At 48.9% G+C, this 19691-nt stretch overlaps 1 protein-coding gene across 5 annotated transcripts in view; it reads right to left on the reverse strand.

Moving 5' to 3' along the window:
• Nucleotides 1–1988: 1988 nt before the first annotated feature.
• Nucleotides 1989–19691, reverse strand: part of TBX5 (T-box transcription factor 5) — a 44576-nt gene continuing 26873 nt past the window's right edge. For all 5 annotated transcript variants that reach the window (XM_085593086.1, XM_085593084.1, XM_085593082.1 and 2 more), the window contains exons 8-9: nt 12462–12688; nt 1989–4030 (exon numbers count right to left, since the gene is read on the reverse strand). In XM_085593086.1, coding sequence (XP_085449212.1) covers nt 3453–4030; nt 12462–12688 — 805 coding nt within the window. In that variant the 3' untranslated portion in view covers nt 1989–3452. The remainder of the gene's footprint in view (nt 4031–12461; nt 12689–19691) is intronic.

Here is a 19691-nt window from a genome sequence, read left to right on the forward strand (position 1 = left end):
TTGGAAGCTTGAGGCTTTCCTTACAACACTTAAGAAGTCATTTTCCATGGGAGTTTAGTTCTCCTTAATCCTCTTTGAGATGCCTGGCAGGCATTTCTGGGGAGACCTCTTTACTTGCAGGGTAACCACTGCCCCTCTAATTACATGGGAACCACTCGATGGGGATTAGATGATTACATGGTCAGCAGTGGGACAGCAAAGCTGGGAAAGCACAATGCAGATGACAGCTAAATACAGTGTAATTGTTGTGTTCCTTGACTCAAAATGCAATTTACTCATCAATCCTTGAGCCCTGCATGTTCTGTGTGATTTAATGCAACGTTTGGGTGATTCCCTGGGGGTGGTGCATGCAGACAAAAAGATTTGCAAGAATTGAGGTCCCACATGTGGTGCCTGCATCTCCTTGTGCCCACAAATGTTGCTGATACCCAGAGCGAGCTCCAGCATCACATTTTGGCTGTGTCTAACCCAACAATCACGACGTGTAAAAGCACACATCCGAAAGAAGAAAGTTTTATTGGAGGCAGTGCTGGGAGAGGCCCAGAAGATCCCGTGCCCCACATCCCTGGGGCAGCAAGGTGGGAATATCTCTGTGGAGTGGCCCTGCTGATCCTGTGGGGTGAATGCAAGCACAGAGAGCTCCCAAGGCCTCCAACACAGAAGCTCCGAGATAGAGATGGATACAGGGTTTGACCAAAGACCTTGGAGAAGGCTTGAAGCTGTAGAATAGACTAGTGAAATAGACACAAAATAAGAATAAAGAGTTGTAGTTTCAGCAGAAGTATGTTTTAAGCAAGTAGAAATAGGCCTCATATAAGTGAATAAATATGCTAAGCCAAGAGAGTAGAACACAATTAAAGTTTAGCAACAGAACTTGTTAGAGAGTTGATAAAAAGTAGAAGATACAGCAGTAAGTTTCTGTAGTTAAGTGATTGAATAGAAAAAGATGCATTGCTGTAAATCGTGTAAAACTCAGCAATTAGCAATCGGTTAGAAGTATGCTAATGAGCTCTGTGGAAGGTGCTGATTGGATAAGAACTTTATAAAAGACATTGTAATTAGAATTATAATGGCTTCTGATGCAAGGCTTCTAATGTGATGGTTTTGGGTGCAACAACCTTACAGTCCCTCCCTTCCACGAGACTGATTTTGCAATAAACCATCTCTAAACACCTCTTCAGCCGACCCCATCTTTCTGTATCCCAAACAATCCTGCTGCCTTTCTGTGCCTGTGCAGGGTGTCCCTCGGTGTCCCTGCCATGTGGGACAGGCTGGGGACACGTCCTCAGCTCCTTCCCAGGACCTGGCCATGCTCTTCCTGAGGTGATCCTGGCCCAGCAGCCACACAGAGCCAACCTTTCTGTTGGGATTCCCAACTGCAACCTCATCATCGCCCTGGAGCTGATTTTCCCACCTGGTTTCCAGTTCCCAAAGCATCTCCCTTCCTTCACCAAGGCTGGGACACAGCCTCCCCTGGGCCAAACACCTCCCACCAGCCTCATTTCCCTGGGAACAGAGTGGAAGTTCCACCTCACTAGGGATTCCCAGTGCCACCCCAGCACCCACCAAGGTCACTTGGAAGTCTGCCTGGATGGGAAAGTGACCCCAGGCCACAGCCCCAAACTCAGCTCAAGCTCAGCCCATCCCTACCTTCCCCCCGTGGTGTTGCACCTCCTCTGCTACAGCAGAAATCAATAAAAATTAAATTACAGGAATCAAATAGAAGCAAAAAAAAAAAAAAAAAAAAAAATCAGGTAAAACCACCCCAAACCTGAAAATACATTAACAATAGATGGACACTCCCCTGTCACTGAGAGTGTGTGGTATTTAGCAGCCATAAATTGGCACACGAAACCTGGCACACAGCTAGCTTGGGATTATTTTTTTCTCCTTAGCTCCATGGCTTTGGATACTTGTCTATATTCCCTCCCAGATCAGAATTCCCACACATTCCCACCCACATTCCCAGAGGCTGACACGCAGGTATACCTCTTTAGTTAATTAGAATTACTTTTAATTAAAAATATATGTAAATTATATAGAGTGTGCACAGCTTGGAGAGGAAAAAATAAAGAAGAAAAGAAAGCAAACTTCCATTTCAATGAAAATTTGAACCTCTTGGAATCAGCTGCTTTTGTGACATCCTTGGAGTTATTGGAACTCCCACGTATAAATAAATAGGACCAGGAAATTTTACACCCGAAATATTCTGCAGTAGACATTTTTCCTTGCACAAATTTGCTTTTCCTTCTCTTTTTGCCTCCACCACTCCCAGCCTCTCATGATCACTTTCTGCCCCTTTTAAACACATTTATTTAATATCTTGCTTCACACACCCAGACTGATATCCCTTTTTTTTTTTTTTTTTTTTTTTTCCTTTTTCTTTTGGAGAGGAAGCAAAGGAACACAGGAGAAAATGAAAGCCTGGGATTGCAAACAAGCGTCATCATCATTTTGGTGAGCAAATTTTTTCCTCTCAGTGTCTGCATTCTCTCCCCCTCTCCCCCTGTGGCAGCTGGCTCAGAGCCTGGCTTTCCACATGCTGCTAAAAATCCAGCAGGACTCAAGCTGGGGATGTTTGCAAGCTTGGAAATAACCCCACACTTCCGTCAGAGATGGCTGAGGGACCAGGAAAGACCAGGAGATGGGAAGGGAAGAGGAGTGAGAGAATTACAAGTGGGAAAGGAGATGAGGGGATGGTTTATGGAATGGTTCCTGGAGACAATTTTGGGGAATTTGTAAGGAAACACAGCTCCCTGTGGGAGTAATTTCACTCTTGGTGCAATGCCTGGGTGAGGTAGGTACTGGATTTATTGATCTGGGGGTTCTCAGTACCTCTTTCTGTTGAAAGTAAAGATAACACTAACTAAAAAAAAAAAAAAAAAAGAAACACCACTCCAAAATCCACCCTTGGTAAAAAGGGCCGGTGTCTTTTTCTTTTTTTTTTTTTCTGAGAAAATGGAAGGAAAAAATATATATTATTATTTATTATATAACATTGTCAACATCAACACCACAAAAAAAAAAAAAAAAAAAAAAAAAAAAGAGTAACATCCTAATTGTTCTCGTTCAAGCATTCTGACCGTGGTGAGAAAGGCAGCAGGAGTTTGGTGTCCCTTGGAGAGCAAAAAGAGCAGAAGGGCAGGGGGGGGATGAGGGTGGTGGCAGCAACACAAACTGGGTGGGACCGTGGAGGGACAGAAGTGTGCTGGGCCATTGGCTTTTCTTTTGAGACAAAAGAAAACAAAAGGGGGGTCAGGGCAAGTCACAGCGAGGCCGATGACTTCCAGCCGTGGTTTCAGTCACTGTCCATCCCTCTCGAGTGCTAGCGGTGAACATTCACTTCAAGGAGTCTTGCAAAACGCTTTGTTATCAACAGGGGGATTCTTTTCCTTTTCCTTCTCCCGTCTGCTGGGATTTTCCCGTGGCTCTGGCATTCCCTGCCCCCCTGGTTAGCTGTTCTCGCTCCACTCTGGCACCATCCCCACGCCGTGCACCGAGTGGTACTGGTGGGGCGACAGGGTTCGAGGCACGCCGTGGGAATAGAGGAATTCCGCCGGCTGCAGGCTGCTGGGAGGGGACTGGATGCCCGTTTGAGGTCCACACTGCCTGACGATGGGCTGGTGAGAGCTTTGGTGCTGGAACATGCTGTGGGTGTCTGCGATTTGGGGCGACGTGTGGTTGGCCACGCTGCCCAAGCGGGGCATCAGCGGCCCCGAGGTGAAGTGGGCAGAGAAATGCTGGTAGGGTAACCTGTCCATGGGCTGCATGGCAGACACTGTGCAACTGCTGTACGAGGGCACGCTGGGCCACGTGTTACAGCTGATGTCCTCCAGGCTGGGCACGGGCTCCGTGGACGGCGCCGAGCTGGCGTACATGCAGGCCTGGCGCTGCGCCGACTCAGTCCTGTACGACGTGTTCAGTCCCTGCTGCTGCGGGTAACTGGACCTGTAGAAAGGGTCCTCGTCTGCTGGAGAGGTCTCCATGTAGGGCTTCTTGTAGGGATGCTCGGTGGTGGAACATTCCTCATCTGTTGGGAGAGAAAAGTCCTGGTAGCCACCAATGATAAGGCGCCCGCAGCCGAGCATCCCTATCCACACTCCTGCTTTTACCGAGAAAATCTGACACTGCCCTCGGGGTAAATCCCCATCGTTTCCCTGGAACGGATCTCAGTTTATCCTGTGGAAACCCAGCCTTGCATCTGGCCCGCTCTGCTGGAGCAGGGAAGGGCTTAGCCAGGAGCTCTGGGAAGAAAATGAAGATGCTGGAGGGATCCTGAGGTTTATCGGGCTTGGTGATCCCCCCACATGCTCCCCATCTCCTTCCTGCTGCCACTTTTACCTGAGGAATAACATCTGCCTGTGACCTCTGCACCTAGCAGGATCCCCCCTCTCCCCCAGGAGGCTCAAAGCTGATGCTGTCAGCTCAAATCCTTTACAATAAAATATTTCCATGATAAAATATAAATGATAAAAAGAGACAAAAATGGAGATCACAATAAAATCCTCCCAGCGTTGGGACAATCAGATTTGGAGTTTGACAGCCCCAGCCTTCAGCTGTGCCAAGGCAGCTCGGCACATAAATCCACACAGGGCTGTGGGCACATAAATCCACACAGGGCCGTGTGCTGGAGCCAAGGGGAACAAAGGAGAAAAGTAAATTTCACAGCTAGAAACAACAAGGCACATCTTGCAGAGCCCTTTGTTTCCTGCAGCATCCCAGGCCAGCAGAGGGAAGGAGATAAACAATTTAGGTGAAATCTCCAGGGTGAGGCCAAATGAATAAATGAATGTGCACTTATTTATTCATTCACAGGGTCATCAAATGAAATCCAGCTCTGCTGGAATGGATGGCAAAATTCCCAGGGATGAACACTTCACCGAGAGACTTTAAGGACAGTGTGGCAAGGGAAGGGGAGCTGTTCTGACATGGATTAACTTTGCTGCTGCTTCAAAAACAAGATTTCTGGTGCAGGCAGGAAAACATCCCACTTGGTTAGAGCTGTCCTGGCTGCACCCTTTGAACAGGGGTCAAATTTGAAAGAAATTTGGAACAAGTTACCCTTTACAGTTTTTCTCCACCAACGTTTTGAGCTGTAATTTTTTTCACCCCCAAAATACGGTGGGGAAACAATCCCCAAGCAGTTGCACAGAAAGGAGGACTGAGAGCATCTGCCCCACAAGAGGCACAGAGTGTTGCTGCTGGGCTCCTCTGAGGAGAATGCCCATGTCACATCTTCAGGAGAGGCAGGTGGGCAGTGCAGGCATCCTTCGTTTCTTCTAACACGCACATGTACGTAACCCTTATTTCTCTAAACAGCCATGAGGGCTCTGCTGGAAGCTGCACCCTCTCTGCATGTAAAACAACCCCTTCTTCCCACCCAGGGGTCTTCCAAATCCAGCGTGAAACAACTGCTGCTGTTCATCTTGGTCCAACAATCCCACAGAGAGCAGGTACTGAGGGACACCATAGGGACCCACAGTGGCCTTTGGCTCTGTGCTAGCGTAAATTCAGCTGAAAAGCCACAGCCCCGTTTCTTTCTTCCTGACAACATCAAAGCCTGGCTCCTTCACCTCAGCAATGCAGAGCCCTGATAATTGAGTTTCTCCTGTGCCTTCCCTGTGAATTGGGCTGGGAAGCAGGATGAGATAAATGAGCAATTCCATCCCATTTTTAAAACCAGCTGAAACAATGAGCAGGGAGATGCAGGAATGTGTCATCCTCCTTAACCAGGTCAGGTCCCATTTTCGTAGGAGAGGGGAAAGGATGAAGTCCCCTGAAAGCCAAAAGCTGGAGGCACAGGTCTAACCTCTCTCCTGATCTCAGCTCCATGACAGGAGATACATCTGGAAGAACAGCCTGAGCTGGAGCTTTTATGGACAGTGTAAAAAGTTTGGATTCCTGACCCACCGCTGAGTAATAAGAACACTGGGGTGGAAAAACAATGTCTTGTAAAATGCAGCATTGTTCTGCTAATAAAGTTTTCAGCATTAAACCGCATCACTCTGCTGGCACCAGAAATCATTGGCTTGGGGTTTGACTGTTTATTTTATTTTGATTTTTTAAAATATACAACACAAACCAGTCAAACTCTGTTTTTCCATGGTGTAAAACTGCCTGACTTACAACCTGAGCTTGCTGATTTTTCCATTTAGCCCAGACATTTCACTGCCTGCCACAGTCCAGCTGGGCAGAGCTGCAGTGTGACAGAAGCACTTCCAGAATCCATCACAGGTGAAGAGGAAAAAACATGGGATTTCAGTGGAAACCCCATAAGTACCCTCTGTCCTTCTGTAAGCTCTCAGGATCACTCTGCTGGTCCCTCTAGATCCAGGTTCCATTATGTTTTATGTGGAAAGGAGTTTTAAGGTGTGTAAGGACCTTGTTCCCATCTCCAAACAGGACCTAGGCACTAACAAAGGATTGCAGCCTGCCCTAACAGCTTCTGCCTGTTCTCCTGCCCCTCTTCCCAGGGATTTTCCCATTTATGGAGCCCCAAAGTGCTGGAGAGGGAAGAGGATGGTCCATGTGCATCCCGAGGTGGGATGGTGCAGAGCAGAGAGCCTCAGCTGGGGCTGCCTGAGGGATTTATATCAGCCCAGGCTCTCTGGTCTTGTCCCACCACTCCTCACAGAGGAGACCAGAGCCAGCACAGAGCAGCTGGAGGGTGGAAAGGTGACATCTTCAGTGACAAAAGGAGCACGAGACAAACAGGTCTCTCAGGCAATGCCAAAGGCTGCAGTTTCAATTCATCCTCACGGGCTCTGGAGCCTGGACAGCGCAGCTCAAGGGACAATCCTGTCCCTGAAGGTCCTCTTATGTCCTCCTGTCAACGTAAGCAGGACACTGGAGATGTGTGCTGCCTGTTGAGGGTTTGATTGCTGGTGCTGGTTCCCTGACAGCAGCTCCTTGTCCTTTTCCAGGTGCCACTGAGCCCTCAGAGGGGTTGTTGGCTATCCTGGGAGATATCCTGATCATCCCCCCCTTGTTGCTGCTATTCTTGGAAGCCAGGGGTGGTGATCAGCTCTAGGGAGCAGCCCCTCGATGCTGCACAAACCTCAAAAAGCAGGAGGTGCTGCCAAGCAGGGGCAGCTGCCAGCACCAGGGAGAAGCTGCTCTGAAGTGAATCCAAGGAAAACGGAGCCTGAAGAATGGGGTGGAAACTGGCTCCCTCACAAGGAATTTGATGATCTATCTCATGAAGGAGCTTGAGCGAGAGCATGAGTGCTTCCAAGGTTTCCGGTATTTACTACTTCCAGCTGGGTTGTAAATACCACGCAAATGGCCTTTTAAATGGAATTTTCCCAATTCCAAGATTCGGGCCACGTAGAATGAAATGCAAACATGGAAAGCCTCTGGACTTCAGGGTGCACTGGGCCTCCCTCTCCCCCCTGGTGTAAATCAGGAGAGCTCCTTCCCCATACGTGACACTCGGCTCCCCAGGGTGGAAGACAATGAAGAATGGGACACGACTCATTTGGTTTTCAGAGCTCACCCACTCTTCCAGGGCGTTACAGGAGGCTCATCCTGACTTTGTGAGAGACACACAATGGGTGATTATCACTAACTCTGTTGTTTTATCCCGTCTGGATTCCAGCATGGATCTGGCACAAGTCTGAAGAGCCAATAGCAGGGTGCAAGAGTGACAAAGGTTGTCCAAGAAGAAAAGAACAAGGCAGATTCAATCAAAATGAACATCTCTAAGGGGCAAATAAGTCCTAAATCCTAGGACACAGAACCTAAGGCATGCCAGCCATTCCAGCTGCATCTCACTGTCTGTGATATGGCTGTGTTGTGTTGAACACGACAGGGCTGTGGGGCAGGGACAATCCAACCCCCAAAATCTGGAATCTTCTCCACAGGCAGCAAGCTGCCAGCACTCCCTGCAGGGGCACAGGAGGCACCTCTGACCGGAGAGGGGGTTCAGAGAATGGATCAGGTCGGAAGGGACCCCAGTGGGTTACCTGGTCCAACCTCCCTGCTCCAGCAGGGTCATCCCAGAGCACATGGCAAAGGATTGTGTCCAGAAAATTCTGGAGTATCTCCAGGGAGGAGTCTCCACACCCTCCTGGGCAGCCTGACTGGAAAGAAGTCCTTCCTCATGTTCAGGTGGAACCTCCCAGGCATCAGCTCCTGCCTGTTGTCCTGCTGCTGGACACCATGGAGCAGAGCCTGGTCCATGCCCTGGCACCTCCCTGCAGACACTGACAGACCTGATGGGGTCCCCTCTTAGTCAAGACTGGCCCAGCTCCCTCAGCATTTCCTCATTAGGGATATGAAACTACATTGCCACAAGAGCGTGGCTGCTCAGCAAGAGCTGGGTGCACCCCAGCTCCCTGCACATCCCCCCATGTAGGGAGTTCCTTCCTCACCCTCAGTGTCCCACAACCACCCTGCTGTGGGCTCCACTGCATCCCTGCAGCTGCAGCACAGCCTGAGCCTTGGCCAGCTCATCACATCTCCAAACAGCAGCAGGGTGAGCAGCGTGTCCTCCAAGGAGGCATCCCGTGCCCGAATCTTGTCCTACAGATTCTTTGAGTGAAAAAAGCAAAGCTGGGTGGGATGTGGGAGAAGGTGGTTTGGTCAACAAAGAGGTCTGTGCACACTGACAGTGACTGTTCTTGAGGAGAAGGTGGAAAGGCATTGCTGTACCAGCACTGACCTTATCAGAGCAGGAAGGAGAGGAAAGAGAAATCCTTCCCCAGGGTGATGTCCAAGTTAGGGGGCTGAAGGACATGGTCCTTGCTGGTTGGAGCCAGTGGATTCTGCCACATCCCTCTTCTCCCTCAGAGTGCCAACATGACAACTTTTATAACCTCCCCAGGGAGAGGCTGTTCCAGTTGCCTCCTGTTCAGCATCGCAAGCATCCCAGAAATCTGCCAAGTGGTTGGGATTGTGTAAGGCTGGGAGGGAGCAGAGGTTTAGAGGGATGACTATTTAGTCCACAGGATGTCTGAGAGAGAGGATAATACAAGGGAAAACAAGGCCCAGTATCCTAACTGGGATGTGGGGCTGAATGAAAGACACAAGGCAAGCTGCCTGTTGGGCTTCTCCAAGCACAACAATGGGAAAGGGAGAGGTGGAGAACAACCAGAAAAAAAGACAAAGCTCCAACTGCTCTTTATGTCAGCCTAAAAATCCACATCAAGAGCTGAGGCCACTCCTTGACGAGATCCAGGGTTGGAGGTAGTCCATCCTCTCAAGACCAGTGCCTTTGTCACATGCCATCAGCAATCCCAGTGTGGGGCTGGGATACAAGGCAGGATGATCCTTGCCATTCCCCATTCCTGGAACAACAACCCCACTGCAGTGCACCGGGGTCATTCCCAATGCTGTGACCCTGCCCTCCCACCTGCACGCCAGGAATCACCAGATTAGGAGCTCTGGGATGTGTCCTTCCTTCCTTCCTCAGCCAGGAGAGCATCACCTCCCTGAAGCAGGGAAGCCTTCAGAGATAACACTCCCTGGCAGCCCTGCTGCTCTCCCCTAATGTAATTCCATATCAGATCTCCACAGTGAATCCATCTTGCCTTGACAGCTAAGAACAACACTGCCAGCCACAGAGAATTATCCTTGTCTTGGGTCACCAGGAAAGCAGAAGTTGAACAAGGTTCCTTTGAGCTGGGTTAACACAGACCTGTCCCTAACTGAGCTGACCCAAGGCTTGCCTCTGATTGAAGAGGAGGCAGAGAAGCTTCAGGAGATGTCAAAGCTGGAAGGAGACCAGCTTGGAATTCACCCCAGAAGATGCAGACAGCAGCTGGTCTCAAAGCCAGCTGAACTGCCCTCTGCCCCTGAGAGCACTTATCCATAGCCACAGCCTTGGGAAAGGAAATAATCCGCTTGGGATAAATCCTAAACTGCCTGAGGAGGAGTCAGTGCTTGGGCAGTGGGTAGTCCAACACAATCAATAAGATTTCTAGTCCAGAAAATGGACAGAGGGACAGACAGAGCAAACAAACTCTTGCTTTTGAGTTTTCTGAGGTGGTGAGGCTTGATAACTGTTAAGCACAAATGTAGGAAAGCAGGAGTACTATGAAGGGAAACTCAGAAATGAGAGGCTGGAACAGCAAAAAAAAGAGGAACATCATACAGAGGATTATTTTCCCATGTCCAACAAAGATCCTTGCTGGTGCTGGAAGGAAGTTCCACGCTCAGTGACATGAAACCTCGTATCACGCTCTGATTTATCCAACACGATTCGCTCATCTCTAGTGAATTTTTTTTCCTTTTAATTAATTTCACTTTGCAAAGAGCTGCTTGGCAGCTCGGGCTGGCTCTCTGGTTCCCATTAACTTTGTGTTTCTTTCCTCTCAGCCCTGGTGGCTGTTTTCGATTTACCGAAGGCGCGGGGAGGGGAGGGAAGCAGCGGGACACCCAACCTTGGGAAGAAGCCGCGGGTACCGGGCAGGACGCTGCTCCTCTTTGATTAAAGCCTTTGGCGGCTTTGATAAAAGGCCCTTAACTGCTCGTGCCACTCAAGCCATGGCAGAGATAAGGAGGGGCCATGGGCCCTGGGACCAGGCCTCCCTTGGCCGGTCCCCGCACGGGGCGAGGGCCACGCAGGGCAAGAGGGGCCGGGAGCTTTATTCCAGGGCAGATAGCCGTGTCCTCTGTGACAATAAGAGGAAGTGAGATAATTGGGGGATTGAGGGAAACCACCCATGGAGACACCACTTAGCGGGAATCCCAAAACTGGAAGGAAACCTCTGTCGATTCCTTATCGCGTTACAATGCGGAGGCGAATGATGAATTGCCCCGCGGGGCAGGGACGCGCAGCAGTCGGGGATGGTCCCGAGGGCTGGCTGTCATTTGGGCCGGCTTGTTGTGGTTAGTTTTGGAAAAAGGGGAAGAGGAGAGGTGAGAGCTCAGCTCCCAGGACAGAGGGGCTGGGAAAGGAGTCCCAGGAGCTGCAGCTCCCGGCGATGAGGAGGGATCAGGCATCACCTTCCAGCACCAGCAGTGGGACTTTGCAGCACCCCAGCAGCTCACACCCCCAGCAGTGCAGGGGTAAAACAGGCCACACACCCCACCTCTGACCTGGGGTCACTTTGGGTGGCCACTGCATCTCCTTATTCCCTGCCTTACAGCCAACTCAAGGCCAGCGTTTCCAATCCCTGCTCTGACACGTTCTACGTGAGCACAGTCACCTGGTCAGCTGGAGGGGACAGAAAATGCCACCTGTTTTCCATTGTTTACCTCAATCTCAGGAAAATATTAGTATTTCTCAGTTTGTTTGGTTGTTTTTTTTTACTTTGCATACCTGTACACAACCCACGTGCTCCTACAATATCTGGGGGATTCACCAAGGACGTGGGAGAGATTTCCACTGGCCTCCTGCCTCCTCTGCCAGCACTTCCCAGCCTTCCCTACCTTAGACTGTGTGTCTGCACATCCCAGTGCTCCAGGGGTTATGTTGCTAAAAATAATGGCATGTGTCTGACTGATAGGGTTGCGCAGGGAAGCGGGAAGGGCTCTGCTGTGGGGAGAAATTCCTGCTGCACTCAATGCCATGGTGCTTGCTGCCTTCTGGTAGCTTTTCCATAGAGGAAATCCCAAGAAGGGCAACAGGGTTGGCAGAAACCAGCTCCTGCCCATCCCTTGTTACATCCAGCCCTGGGAATCCCCTATTTTTTTTCCAAGTAAAACTGATCTAAAGCTTTTGCTATCTCAATCCTACAAGTGGTGCTGCATTGAAGCATTCCCACTGCTTTGGGAGAGGAGGGCAGAGAGCACAAACCCCTCGCTCCTGCCTAGAACAATTATCCCATCACTGTCAGGGGCTCTTCACGCCAGGACGAGCTGAGCAGTCAGTGGAAAGCCCTCACAGTTTGATCCCTAAAGCTCTGTCAAAGCTGCTCAGTGGCAGCAGGAGGGAAGGACCATGGATATCATGGGTTTCAATCCCAGGCACCCTTCATTAGCCCAAGCATTTTCACAGAAAGAAAACTGTCTCCCAACTGTGAGACAGCCCTGAGTTGAAAACTGGGCAAAATACAAACTGTCAAGGTATCTCCACTTGGAGATTAACCCTGTCTGAGGGGCTGCAGATAAGTCATCTTTATCTCCAGCACCAGCTATCTCTCCAAATGTGGATTCATGGTGGGTGAAAGGCACTGCCAGCCCTCCAGATAGCTCATTCCCAAGCCAGCAGAAATGGGATTTTAGAGTTTCCCAGCCCAGCCTGGGGGAGCTGCCCACAGCCCTCATGCCTCACTCATCCTCCAGCAACATTTGTTGTGTGCTATTTTTGCCAAAAAAATCAACAATTGGGGGAGCGAGACAAAGGAAAGTATTTTCTCACTGAGTATCTAAAATACTCTCTTTCTTTCACTTTGATGTTTTTCTATCCACAAAGGCACTTATCCTTGGAGCTGTCCAAGGGGAAACATCAGGAAAACAATGCTGACAGTCATGCTAGGAGGGGGAAAGCACGAAGCAGGGAGCAGGCAAGCTCTGACCTTTTCTCTTGGTGCAGTGGTAGATCTGGCCGTGCTCCTGGGAGATGGGGTAGGGGTTGGCAGGAGGCAGCAGGTCCTGGGAGGTGCTGGACACCCCGTTCTCACACTGGTACTGGGAGCCCAGGTTGGAGGAGGCAGAAAGGACCCTGGTCTCGCCACTGAAGGGGCTGTGATTCGAGGACACTTTTTGTCTCACTGTGCTCCTGGGAACAACTGGGTACTCTTTACTACAAGCAAAGAAACAAAAGAGAAACAAGTTAGCAAAGCAATCAATTAATAAATAGATCAGAGGATTAATAAATGAAGGCAGCACATTAGTGTAGTGAAGTTTGTTTAGGCTTTCAGGGAAATGGAGATATCCCTCCCAGGAGGCTGCAGCCCCGTCACACTTTATCCATGCAGAACTCGTTATTCCCTTTCCTTTTAGTCCCCTTAAATTCATGCCTTTTCCACCACCAGTATTTTATACACACACATAAAATATATAAATGCAGTTTCAGCAAAATAAACACTATTTCTGTTTACATATTGTAGCATTTATAAGCTGTATGCTGTTTGTAATGTATTTGCAATATGCACTTGCATGTAAATAAAAACATCATTTCTGCCAAACTGACTTGGAAATTAATTAAATATTTAGGTCTATTTTTTTCCCCTTACAGTAGTTGTCCCTACTCTTTTGCCTCGAGTCTGTCAGCCTGGTTGTCCTGGATGGGAGATCCCTGCACCACAGAGCAAGCTCAGAAAAGAGAAATAAATAAATCACTGAGATTTGATGCACACCAGAGCCTCAGCAGAGCCAGGATGGGAGGGAAAGCCTGGACTGTTCTCTTCCTCCCAGATCTGGTTTGAAGTTGGGATGCTTTGCCAGCACAGGCTGGAAATCCCCTCTCCTCAAAGACCCTTTGGTGTTTTCTGGAGATGTTTCTCCAAACACATTGGCAGTGTGGCCTAAAGATGATTGCTACTCTGCAGAGAGAGCTGAAGCTGAACAGGGGGTCTCGGACACTTCAGGTGAGGTAAAAGTCTCCTCCTGAACTCACAGACTTGTTAAAATGCATAAAGATCAGGTAGTTCAGCATCTCAAAATGTCACCAGGCCCCGAGCAGCCACAAAAGCACTGATTCAAACACAGGTTTTCTCCTCTGAGTCTCCAACCACTGGACCAAACTGGCTTTGAGGTACCCCCCTCACCTGTCCAAAATCATTGTGCTCGAGCTCCTTAAATGCCATGCACAGGCTCACCTGGCCATTTGCAGGCAGAGGAGGAGTCCTGAACCTGCAGTGACACCCCTCAGGGGGGAATCTATCACCGCAGAACTCAGAACTTATTTACAAAATTTAACAATAGCAATCATATAAACCTACGCCAGCAGGGAGCTTTCATCCAAACCACTGCTGTGGTTCCTGCCAGAAACATCAGCAACCGAGCTGGAATGGAAGGGAAATTCACCCAGGAGCTCAAACCCAAAGAAATGTGGCTCTGGTTGGGCCATGAAAGTTTTCCCAAGCCGGGAACCAGGGGCTTGCCAAGGAAAGCCTGTCCAAAGGTGGGGTTTCATCCCCTGGAAGCAGCATTTGCTCAGAACTAAAATCCAGGCTGTGCACGAGGAATAAAAGACAGATGGACTGGGAGGAAGCAGAGCTTTAGCCCTCGGATATTCAGGGCAGCCGTGAACGCCAGGATGTGTGGTGGGATTCAGAGGACCTGCCTGTGGACACCCAGCACTTAATTCCACCGGGAGATTTAACAGGAGGGCAGCTTTGGTGGCTTCTGGGGAAGGTCAAGAGCTGTGGTCATCAAACCTCAGGGATGACCCTCAGATCTCCCGGGTTCTAAGGGATCTCCCAGCCCTCTCAGGTCATAGCTTTGAGCTGCCTGTTCCACCTTCACACCGGGATCCTCCATGAAAACTGCACCAACACAACACCCCAAACTGCATCCTCACCTTGTTTCCCTCCCAAGGAGATGTCCTGCCAGGAGGTGACTCCTGGGTGTGCCCTTAGCTCTCCTTCCCGAGGAGAGGCTGTGTGGGTTGGCTGGGTTCATCTCTCTTAGCCTCACATGACCAACACCCAATTCCCAAAAAATTACAGAGCCTCCTTTTGTTTCCCAGGGGGAGCCTGAGCGCTCCAGTGGAGGAGGAAGAGGGACATACCATGGCATGATGCCAGGCCGTGTGACACTTGGGAACATCTTCCACTGGTAGATTTGGCCATAGTGGATAAATCTTGGATTAAATCCTAGAGGTGTTTTCCATCCTCAGTGGATCTATGACCCTTTTCAAAGGATGTCTCTTTTTGCAACATGACCTCCATGAGGATTTGTTACCATAAATTCTCAGTGGGACCCCATAAAGGTCACTGTGCCAAGCCCCACACAAACACTGGGGAGCCATCCCCACCCCAGACACTTCTCACCCAAACCAACACTTTTCTCTCTTTCAACAGAGAGCTGAGAGCAGGGAAAAGTGAACAACCTGATTAGGGATTTTCTTTCTTGATGAAAAACTATTTTCCTAGAATCATGAAGGTCAGAAGAGACCTCCAAGGTTGAGTCCAACCTTTGACCAACACATTTGTTGGAACTCAAAATGTCTCTCAGACATTTTTAGAGGTTCCAGGCCTTGGTCAGAAGCATTTTAGACCCTGGCAGGCAGCTGCAAACAGCTGTGATTTTGAGTTTGAGCCACGGAATGAGTTACCAACTTCGGAGGTGGAACAAGCAGTCACAAAGGGTTAGATAGTATAGGAAAAGTAGTTACAAAACAGAGGGGAAATTTTTTTAGTATTGTACAGGGGGGTTTTAGCACCTGTACAGGGGAGTTTTTACTTTGTACATGGGGGTCAGAAGTTCTAAGATGGAGGAAAGTGGGCTGATCCTGTTCTTCCTCCTTCTTCTTCCTTGCCTCCATGTTCTTGGTGATGTTGGCACTCACAGATTGGTTTAGAGTAGAAAAGCACTTTGTAGTATAGGTAGTAGCTATTGGGGGAAAACTATAAACATGTAACACGTAATATATCATATAAAAGACAGCGGCAGCCCTGGGCGGGGGGAGAGAAGAAGACAGCAGACAGAGAGGATGTCAGGGTGTGTGTGTGCCTCTGCCTGAGCTGCTGAGCAAACTGCAGTAGCCAGAGAAGAAAATCTTTTAGATAACTCACAATAAACTGCCTTGAGACCAAACAGCAAGAGCCTGCACAGTTTTTCTTTGGAAGCACGGGTTGGAGGAGGAATTTCACCACCACATGGGACCCCAGAGCAAGGCTGGGGATCCCACACACATTGCCAAGTGATCCAGAGCACTGGGTGCCACATCCAGTCATTCCTTGGACACCTCCAGGGATGGAGACTCCACCACCTCCATGGGCAGCCCATTCCAATGCCTGGCCACCCTTCCAGTGATGGAATTCCTCCTGGTGGCCAAGGGGAAGCTCAGCTCCTTCCAGACCAAGAAGGAGCTGCTTGTCTGCATAGCACAGGGGTGTTGGGCTCCAGGTTCCTTCCAGACTGCATTTCCCAGGGAATGTGAGAATCTCCATGGCCAAAAGACAGGACTGTGGTGCTCTGGACGCAGCAGGAGAGGAACAGGTTGGAGTCACCACGTTTCCAAACAGCAATTCCCAGGAGGTATCGCAGTAACTTCTCTCCAGACTGAAATATTTCCATTCCAGTCAAAACACGTTGGGTGCTATTTTTGCCAAAAAATCAGCTACTGGAGGAGGGAGACGAAGGAAATGTTTTCTCACTAAATATCAAAAATATTCTCTTTCTTCCATTTTGATGTTTTTCAATTCACAAAGGCCATTATTTCTGTAATTCTACATATTCCTCCTTATAGGAGCTGAGCTGAAATGAATCTTTGGTATCTTCTAAAGCAACAATCATCTTAAAATATTTATATTTTTTCCTGAGCCCACTCAACTTGTAGAGTGTACACCTATCATTTTTAAAGACTAAAACTAAACTAAACTAAAATAGATCAACATCTTTTTTTTTCTAAAAATCACTATTCCCAAATTAGTGGTTGTCATCCTGAGCAATAGTTGAATAGAATGAAAGGTTTCTGTCATATCCAGAAATGTTGCTGTCCAAAAAAACTCTGTAGCAAAGAAGGGGAAAAATGTATTAAAGCTTGACTTAAGCAATGTAGGAAATTGTCCACATAGCAAGGATGAGGTTGTTGATGCTTCTGGGCCAGAACGTTTGTTTTACGTGGGGTGTTAATAGACTACTTTCATTTCTGCATTAAAAATTGCAAAACTAAAAGAATTTTTTTTAAAAGTTGATTGGGAAAAAAATTTACAAGGAAAAAACATGTCCCTGGTCTATTTAAAGTCTGTTGGAGGCTAATAATGAATATTTAGTTAGAAGGGGACAGGAAGGAGCAGCGCAAGGTGCTGTGTAGTATTTTGATTTTTGTTAAAACTTGGGAAAAGAAATAATGAATAATGTCCAAGACTGTCAGTGCTGAAGTCTGGACTCTGTGCTTGCCTCCCACCTGGCCAGAGGTTTCCCAAATCCACAGGGTTGGACAGCAGCTCTGCAGAACTTCCCCGTAGCACCCACATTCCACTTCCAATCCCTCACAGAACTCCCACCCCACAGACCAGGCCCGAATCCCTCCTGCAATCCCCAATCTCAAACCCCACCTGTGCCAGGTGGAATTAGAAACTCATTCCCTTTTCTCTCATGACAACTTCCCCTTTCCCTGGCCAAGTGATGCTTTCACCACAACAGACTCCAGAGTTTTGTAAGATCATTTCTGCTACAAACTCATGGCCAGTAAAGAATTCAAAGGAGCAAATTCAAGATGATTTTGCAATCTTGGAACCAGAAAAACTTTGTTGGCCACTGCAAATTACTAATAACTGGAAAAATGATAAATACAGACCTGCACAGAGCAACATCCAGTTCTCTTTCTTGCTTATTGCTACACTCTAAGAGAATAACAATTTTCCATATATTTTCATGTGCAGACATGAAGTTTCCTGATGTACCAGCCAAGGCATAGTAAATGAAGCTTCCAGACAAAAACCTGGTTAAAAATCTGTTCAAAAATCCACAGTTTAGCATCAGGAAGCTCCAGCATTGAAGCATCCAGTCCCTACTGGCCATCAACAAGTTATTTTGAACATGTTCCTGATATTTCTGCAACAAAAGCTTGGATACCTCAAGGCTTTCCAGAGCTGCTGTAGCTCATGGCAACAAGGCTTCAAAAAACTTATTAAATATCAGATCCCAAGGATCTGCTGGAGGTCAAGGTGAAGCATGAAGTGGGAAAGGATTTCCTTTCCATGATTTTACAGCAGCCTTGGAAATCCCTGAACTGTCTAAATCTCATTCACAATATCAAATCTTAGCCTAAAACCTGACCCAAGGATGAACACAGGGATTCCTCTCCACTCTTTCCAAATTTCCAGATTTCAACTCCTCCTTGGGCAGTCCCAACAAAAGGACAAGTATTTGTCACCCCACCAGTGCTGTCCCCTCTACCCAGCATAGAATCAACCCCCAATTCCAGATGTGCAAGCACAACTCAATTATTTTGGGGTTGATAGTTCCCAGGCCACCAATTGTTGTCCTTCCTGCTGAGGCTCCAGAGGAGGGAAGAGGTGGAAGTCAGCCATAACAGACACAGCAAAAGGAAGAATGGGGAGGAAAAAAGTGCTTGGAATAAACAGATCATCTCCCAGGGAAAAAAAAATATCAAACCGAACCCAGTTGTCAGTGTGCATTCAGCTGATTCCTAGCACATTGAAATAAAATTGAACCACTCTCAAGAGGTTGTCTGGAAGGGGATAAACTACAGCAGGAAAGGCTGTGGTAGGAGAGGAATTCCTGAGGACTTGCAGCAGCCTCAGCCTCTGATTGAACACGAGCCCTCTCTGCGTGGGGACTGGGGAGCAGCCCCGCAGAGAGAACAGCCGAGGCTGGATGTGCAGCAGCACAAATCCAAATGCCACTGAGGAGTACGAGAGTCTGCTCAGTGCCCTGCTCTCCTCAAACACAGCAAGTGCCCTGACCTCCCTGCCAGGACCTGAGGGGCTCCAGGACCCTTGGGCTGGGCATCTCAGGCAGCTGAACAAGGCCAAGTGCTGGGGCAGGGCAATCCTGGGATCCAGGGATGAAATGATGGAGCTGCCCTGGGGAGGAGGGACTGGGGGTGCTGGTGGGGAGAGCTGGACATGCCCCAGCACCCAAAAAACCTCCCATGTCCTGGGCTGCCTCCCCAGCATCATGGGCAGCAGGACAAGGGAATGTTCTGCCCCTCAGGTGAGCCCCACCTGCAGAGCTGCCCCAGCCCTGGCCCAGCACAGGCAGGATCTGGAGCTGCTGGAGCACATCCAGAGGAGGCACCAGGATGAGCAGAGGGATGGAGCAGCTCTGCTAGGAGAAAAAGCTGGGATTGGAATTTGTCTCTGGAAAAGAGAAGGCTTCAGGGTGTCCTACAAGAAAGTTGGAGAGAGACTGTTTACAAGGGCCTGGAGTGACAGGAAAAGGGAATATGCTTTCACACTGACAGAATAGGTTTAGATTGGATATTAGATCAAAATCTGTCCCTGTGAAGGTGGGCAGGCCCTGGCACAGGGTGCCCAGAGCAGCTGTGGCTGCCCCTGGACCCCTGGCAGTGCCCAAGGCCAGGGTGGACAGGGCTTGGAGCAACCTGGGCTAGTGGAATGTGTCTCTGCCATGGCAGGGGGTGGGATGAGATGATCTTTAAAATCTTTAAGATCTCTTCAACCCAAACCATCCCCTGATGATCCTGTGGTCTGTCAGCAACTCCTCTGAGCAGTGCAGCCCAAAGCCATCACTGCAACCAACCCAAGAACCAGCAATGAAAAGAACCAGGCAGAGACCAAGAGCTCTCATTAGCAGGCAAATAAAAATATAAATTTCTCCAGAAAAAGATGCTGGAGTAAGAGAAACACAAGAGAATCTGGAGAATGGACGTGGGCTAGAGGCAGCATCTCATCCCCTCATGCTGGGCTGAGCTTCTGCTGATCAAACCCTGCTGCTGAAATCCCCAGAGGAAGGTCAGTGACAGAAACTGCAGCTACCCTGTGTTTCTTGAGTGGCTTTCTCACTTCAAAAAAAGCTGTGAATAAGTGAGCTCTGCCCAGCTTCCTTTTGGATTTCATCTGAATTCTGTCAAATTCTACAGAACACATTTCAGCCAGGAGCAGGAATATTTCCTGGGGGATGTGTGCTGGAGGAAAGCATCCCCT

Source organism: Lonchura striata, chromosome 15 (genome assembly GCF_050655825.1).
Source record: "Lonchura striata isolate lonStrDom1 chromosome 15, ASM5065582v1, whole genome shotgun sequence".
NCBI lineage: Eukaryota > Metazoa > Chordata > Aves > Passeriformes > Estrildidae > Lonchura > Lonchura striata.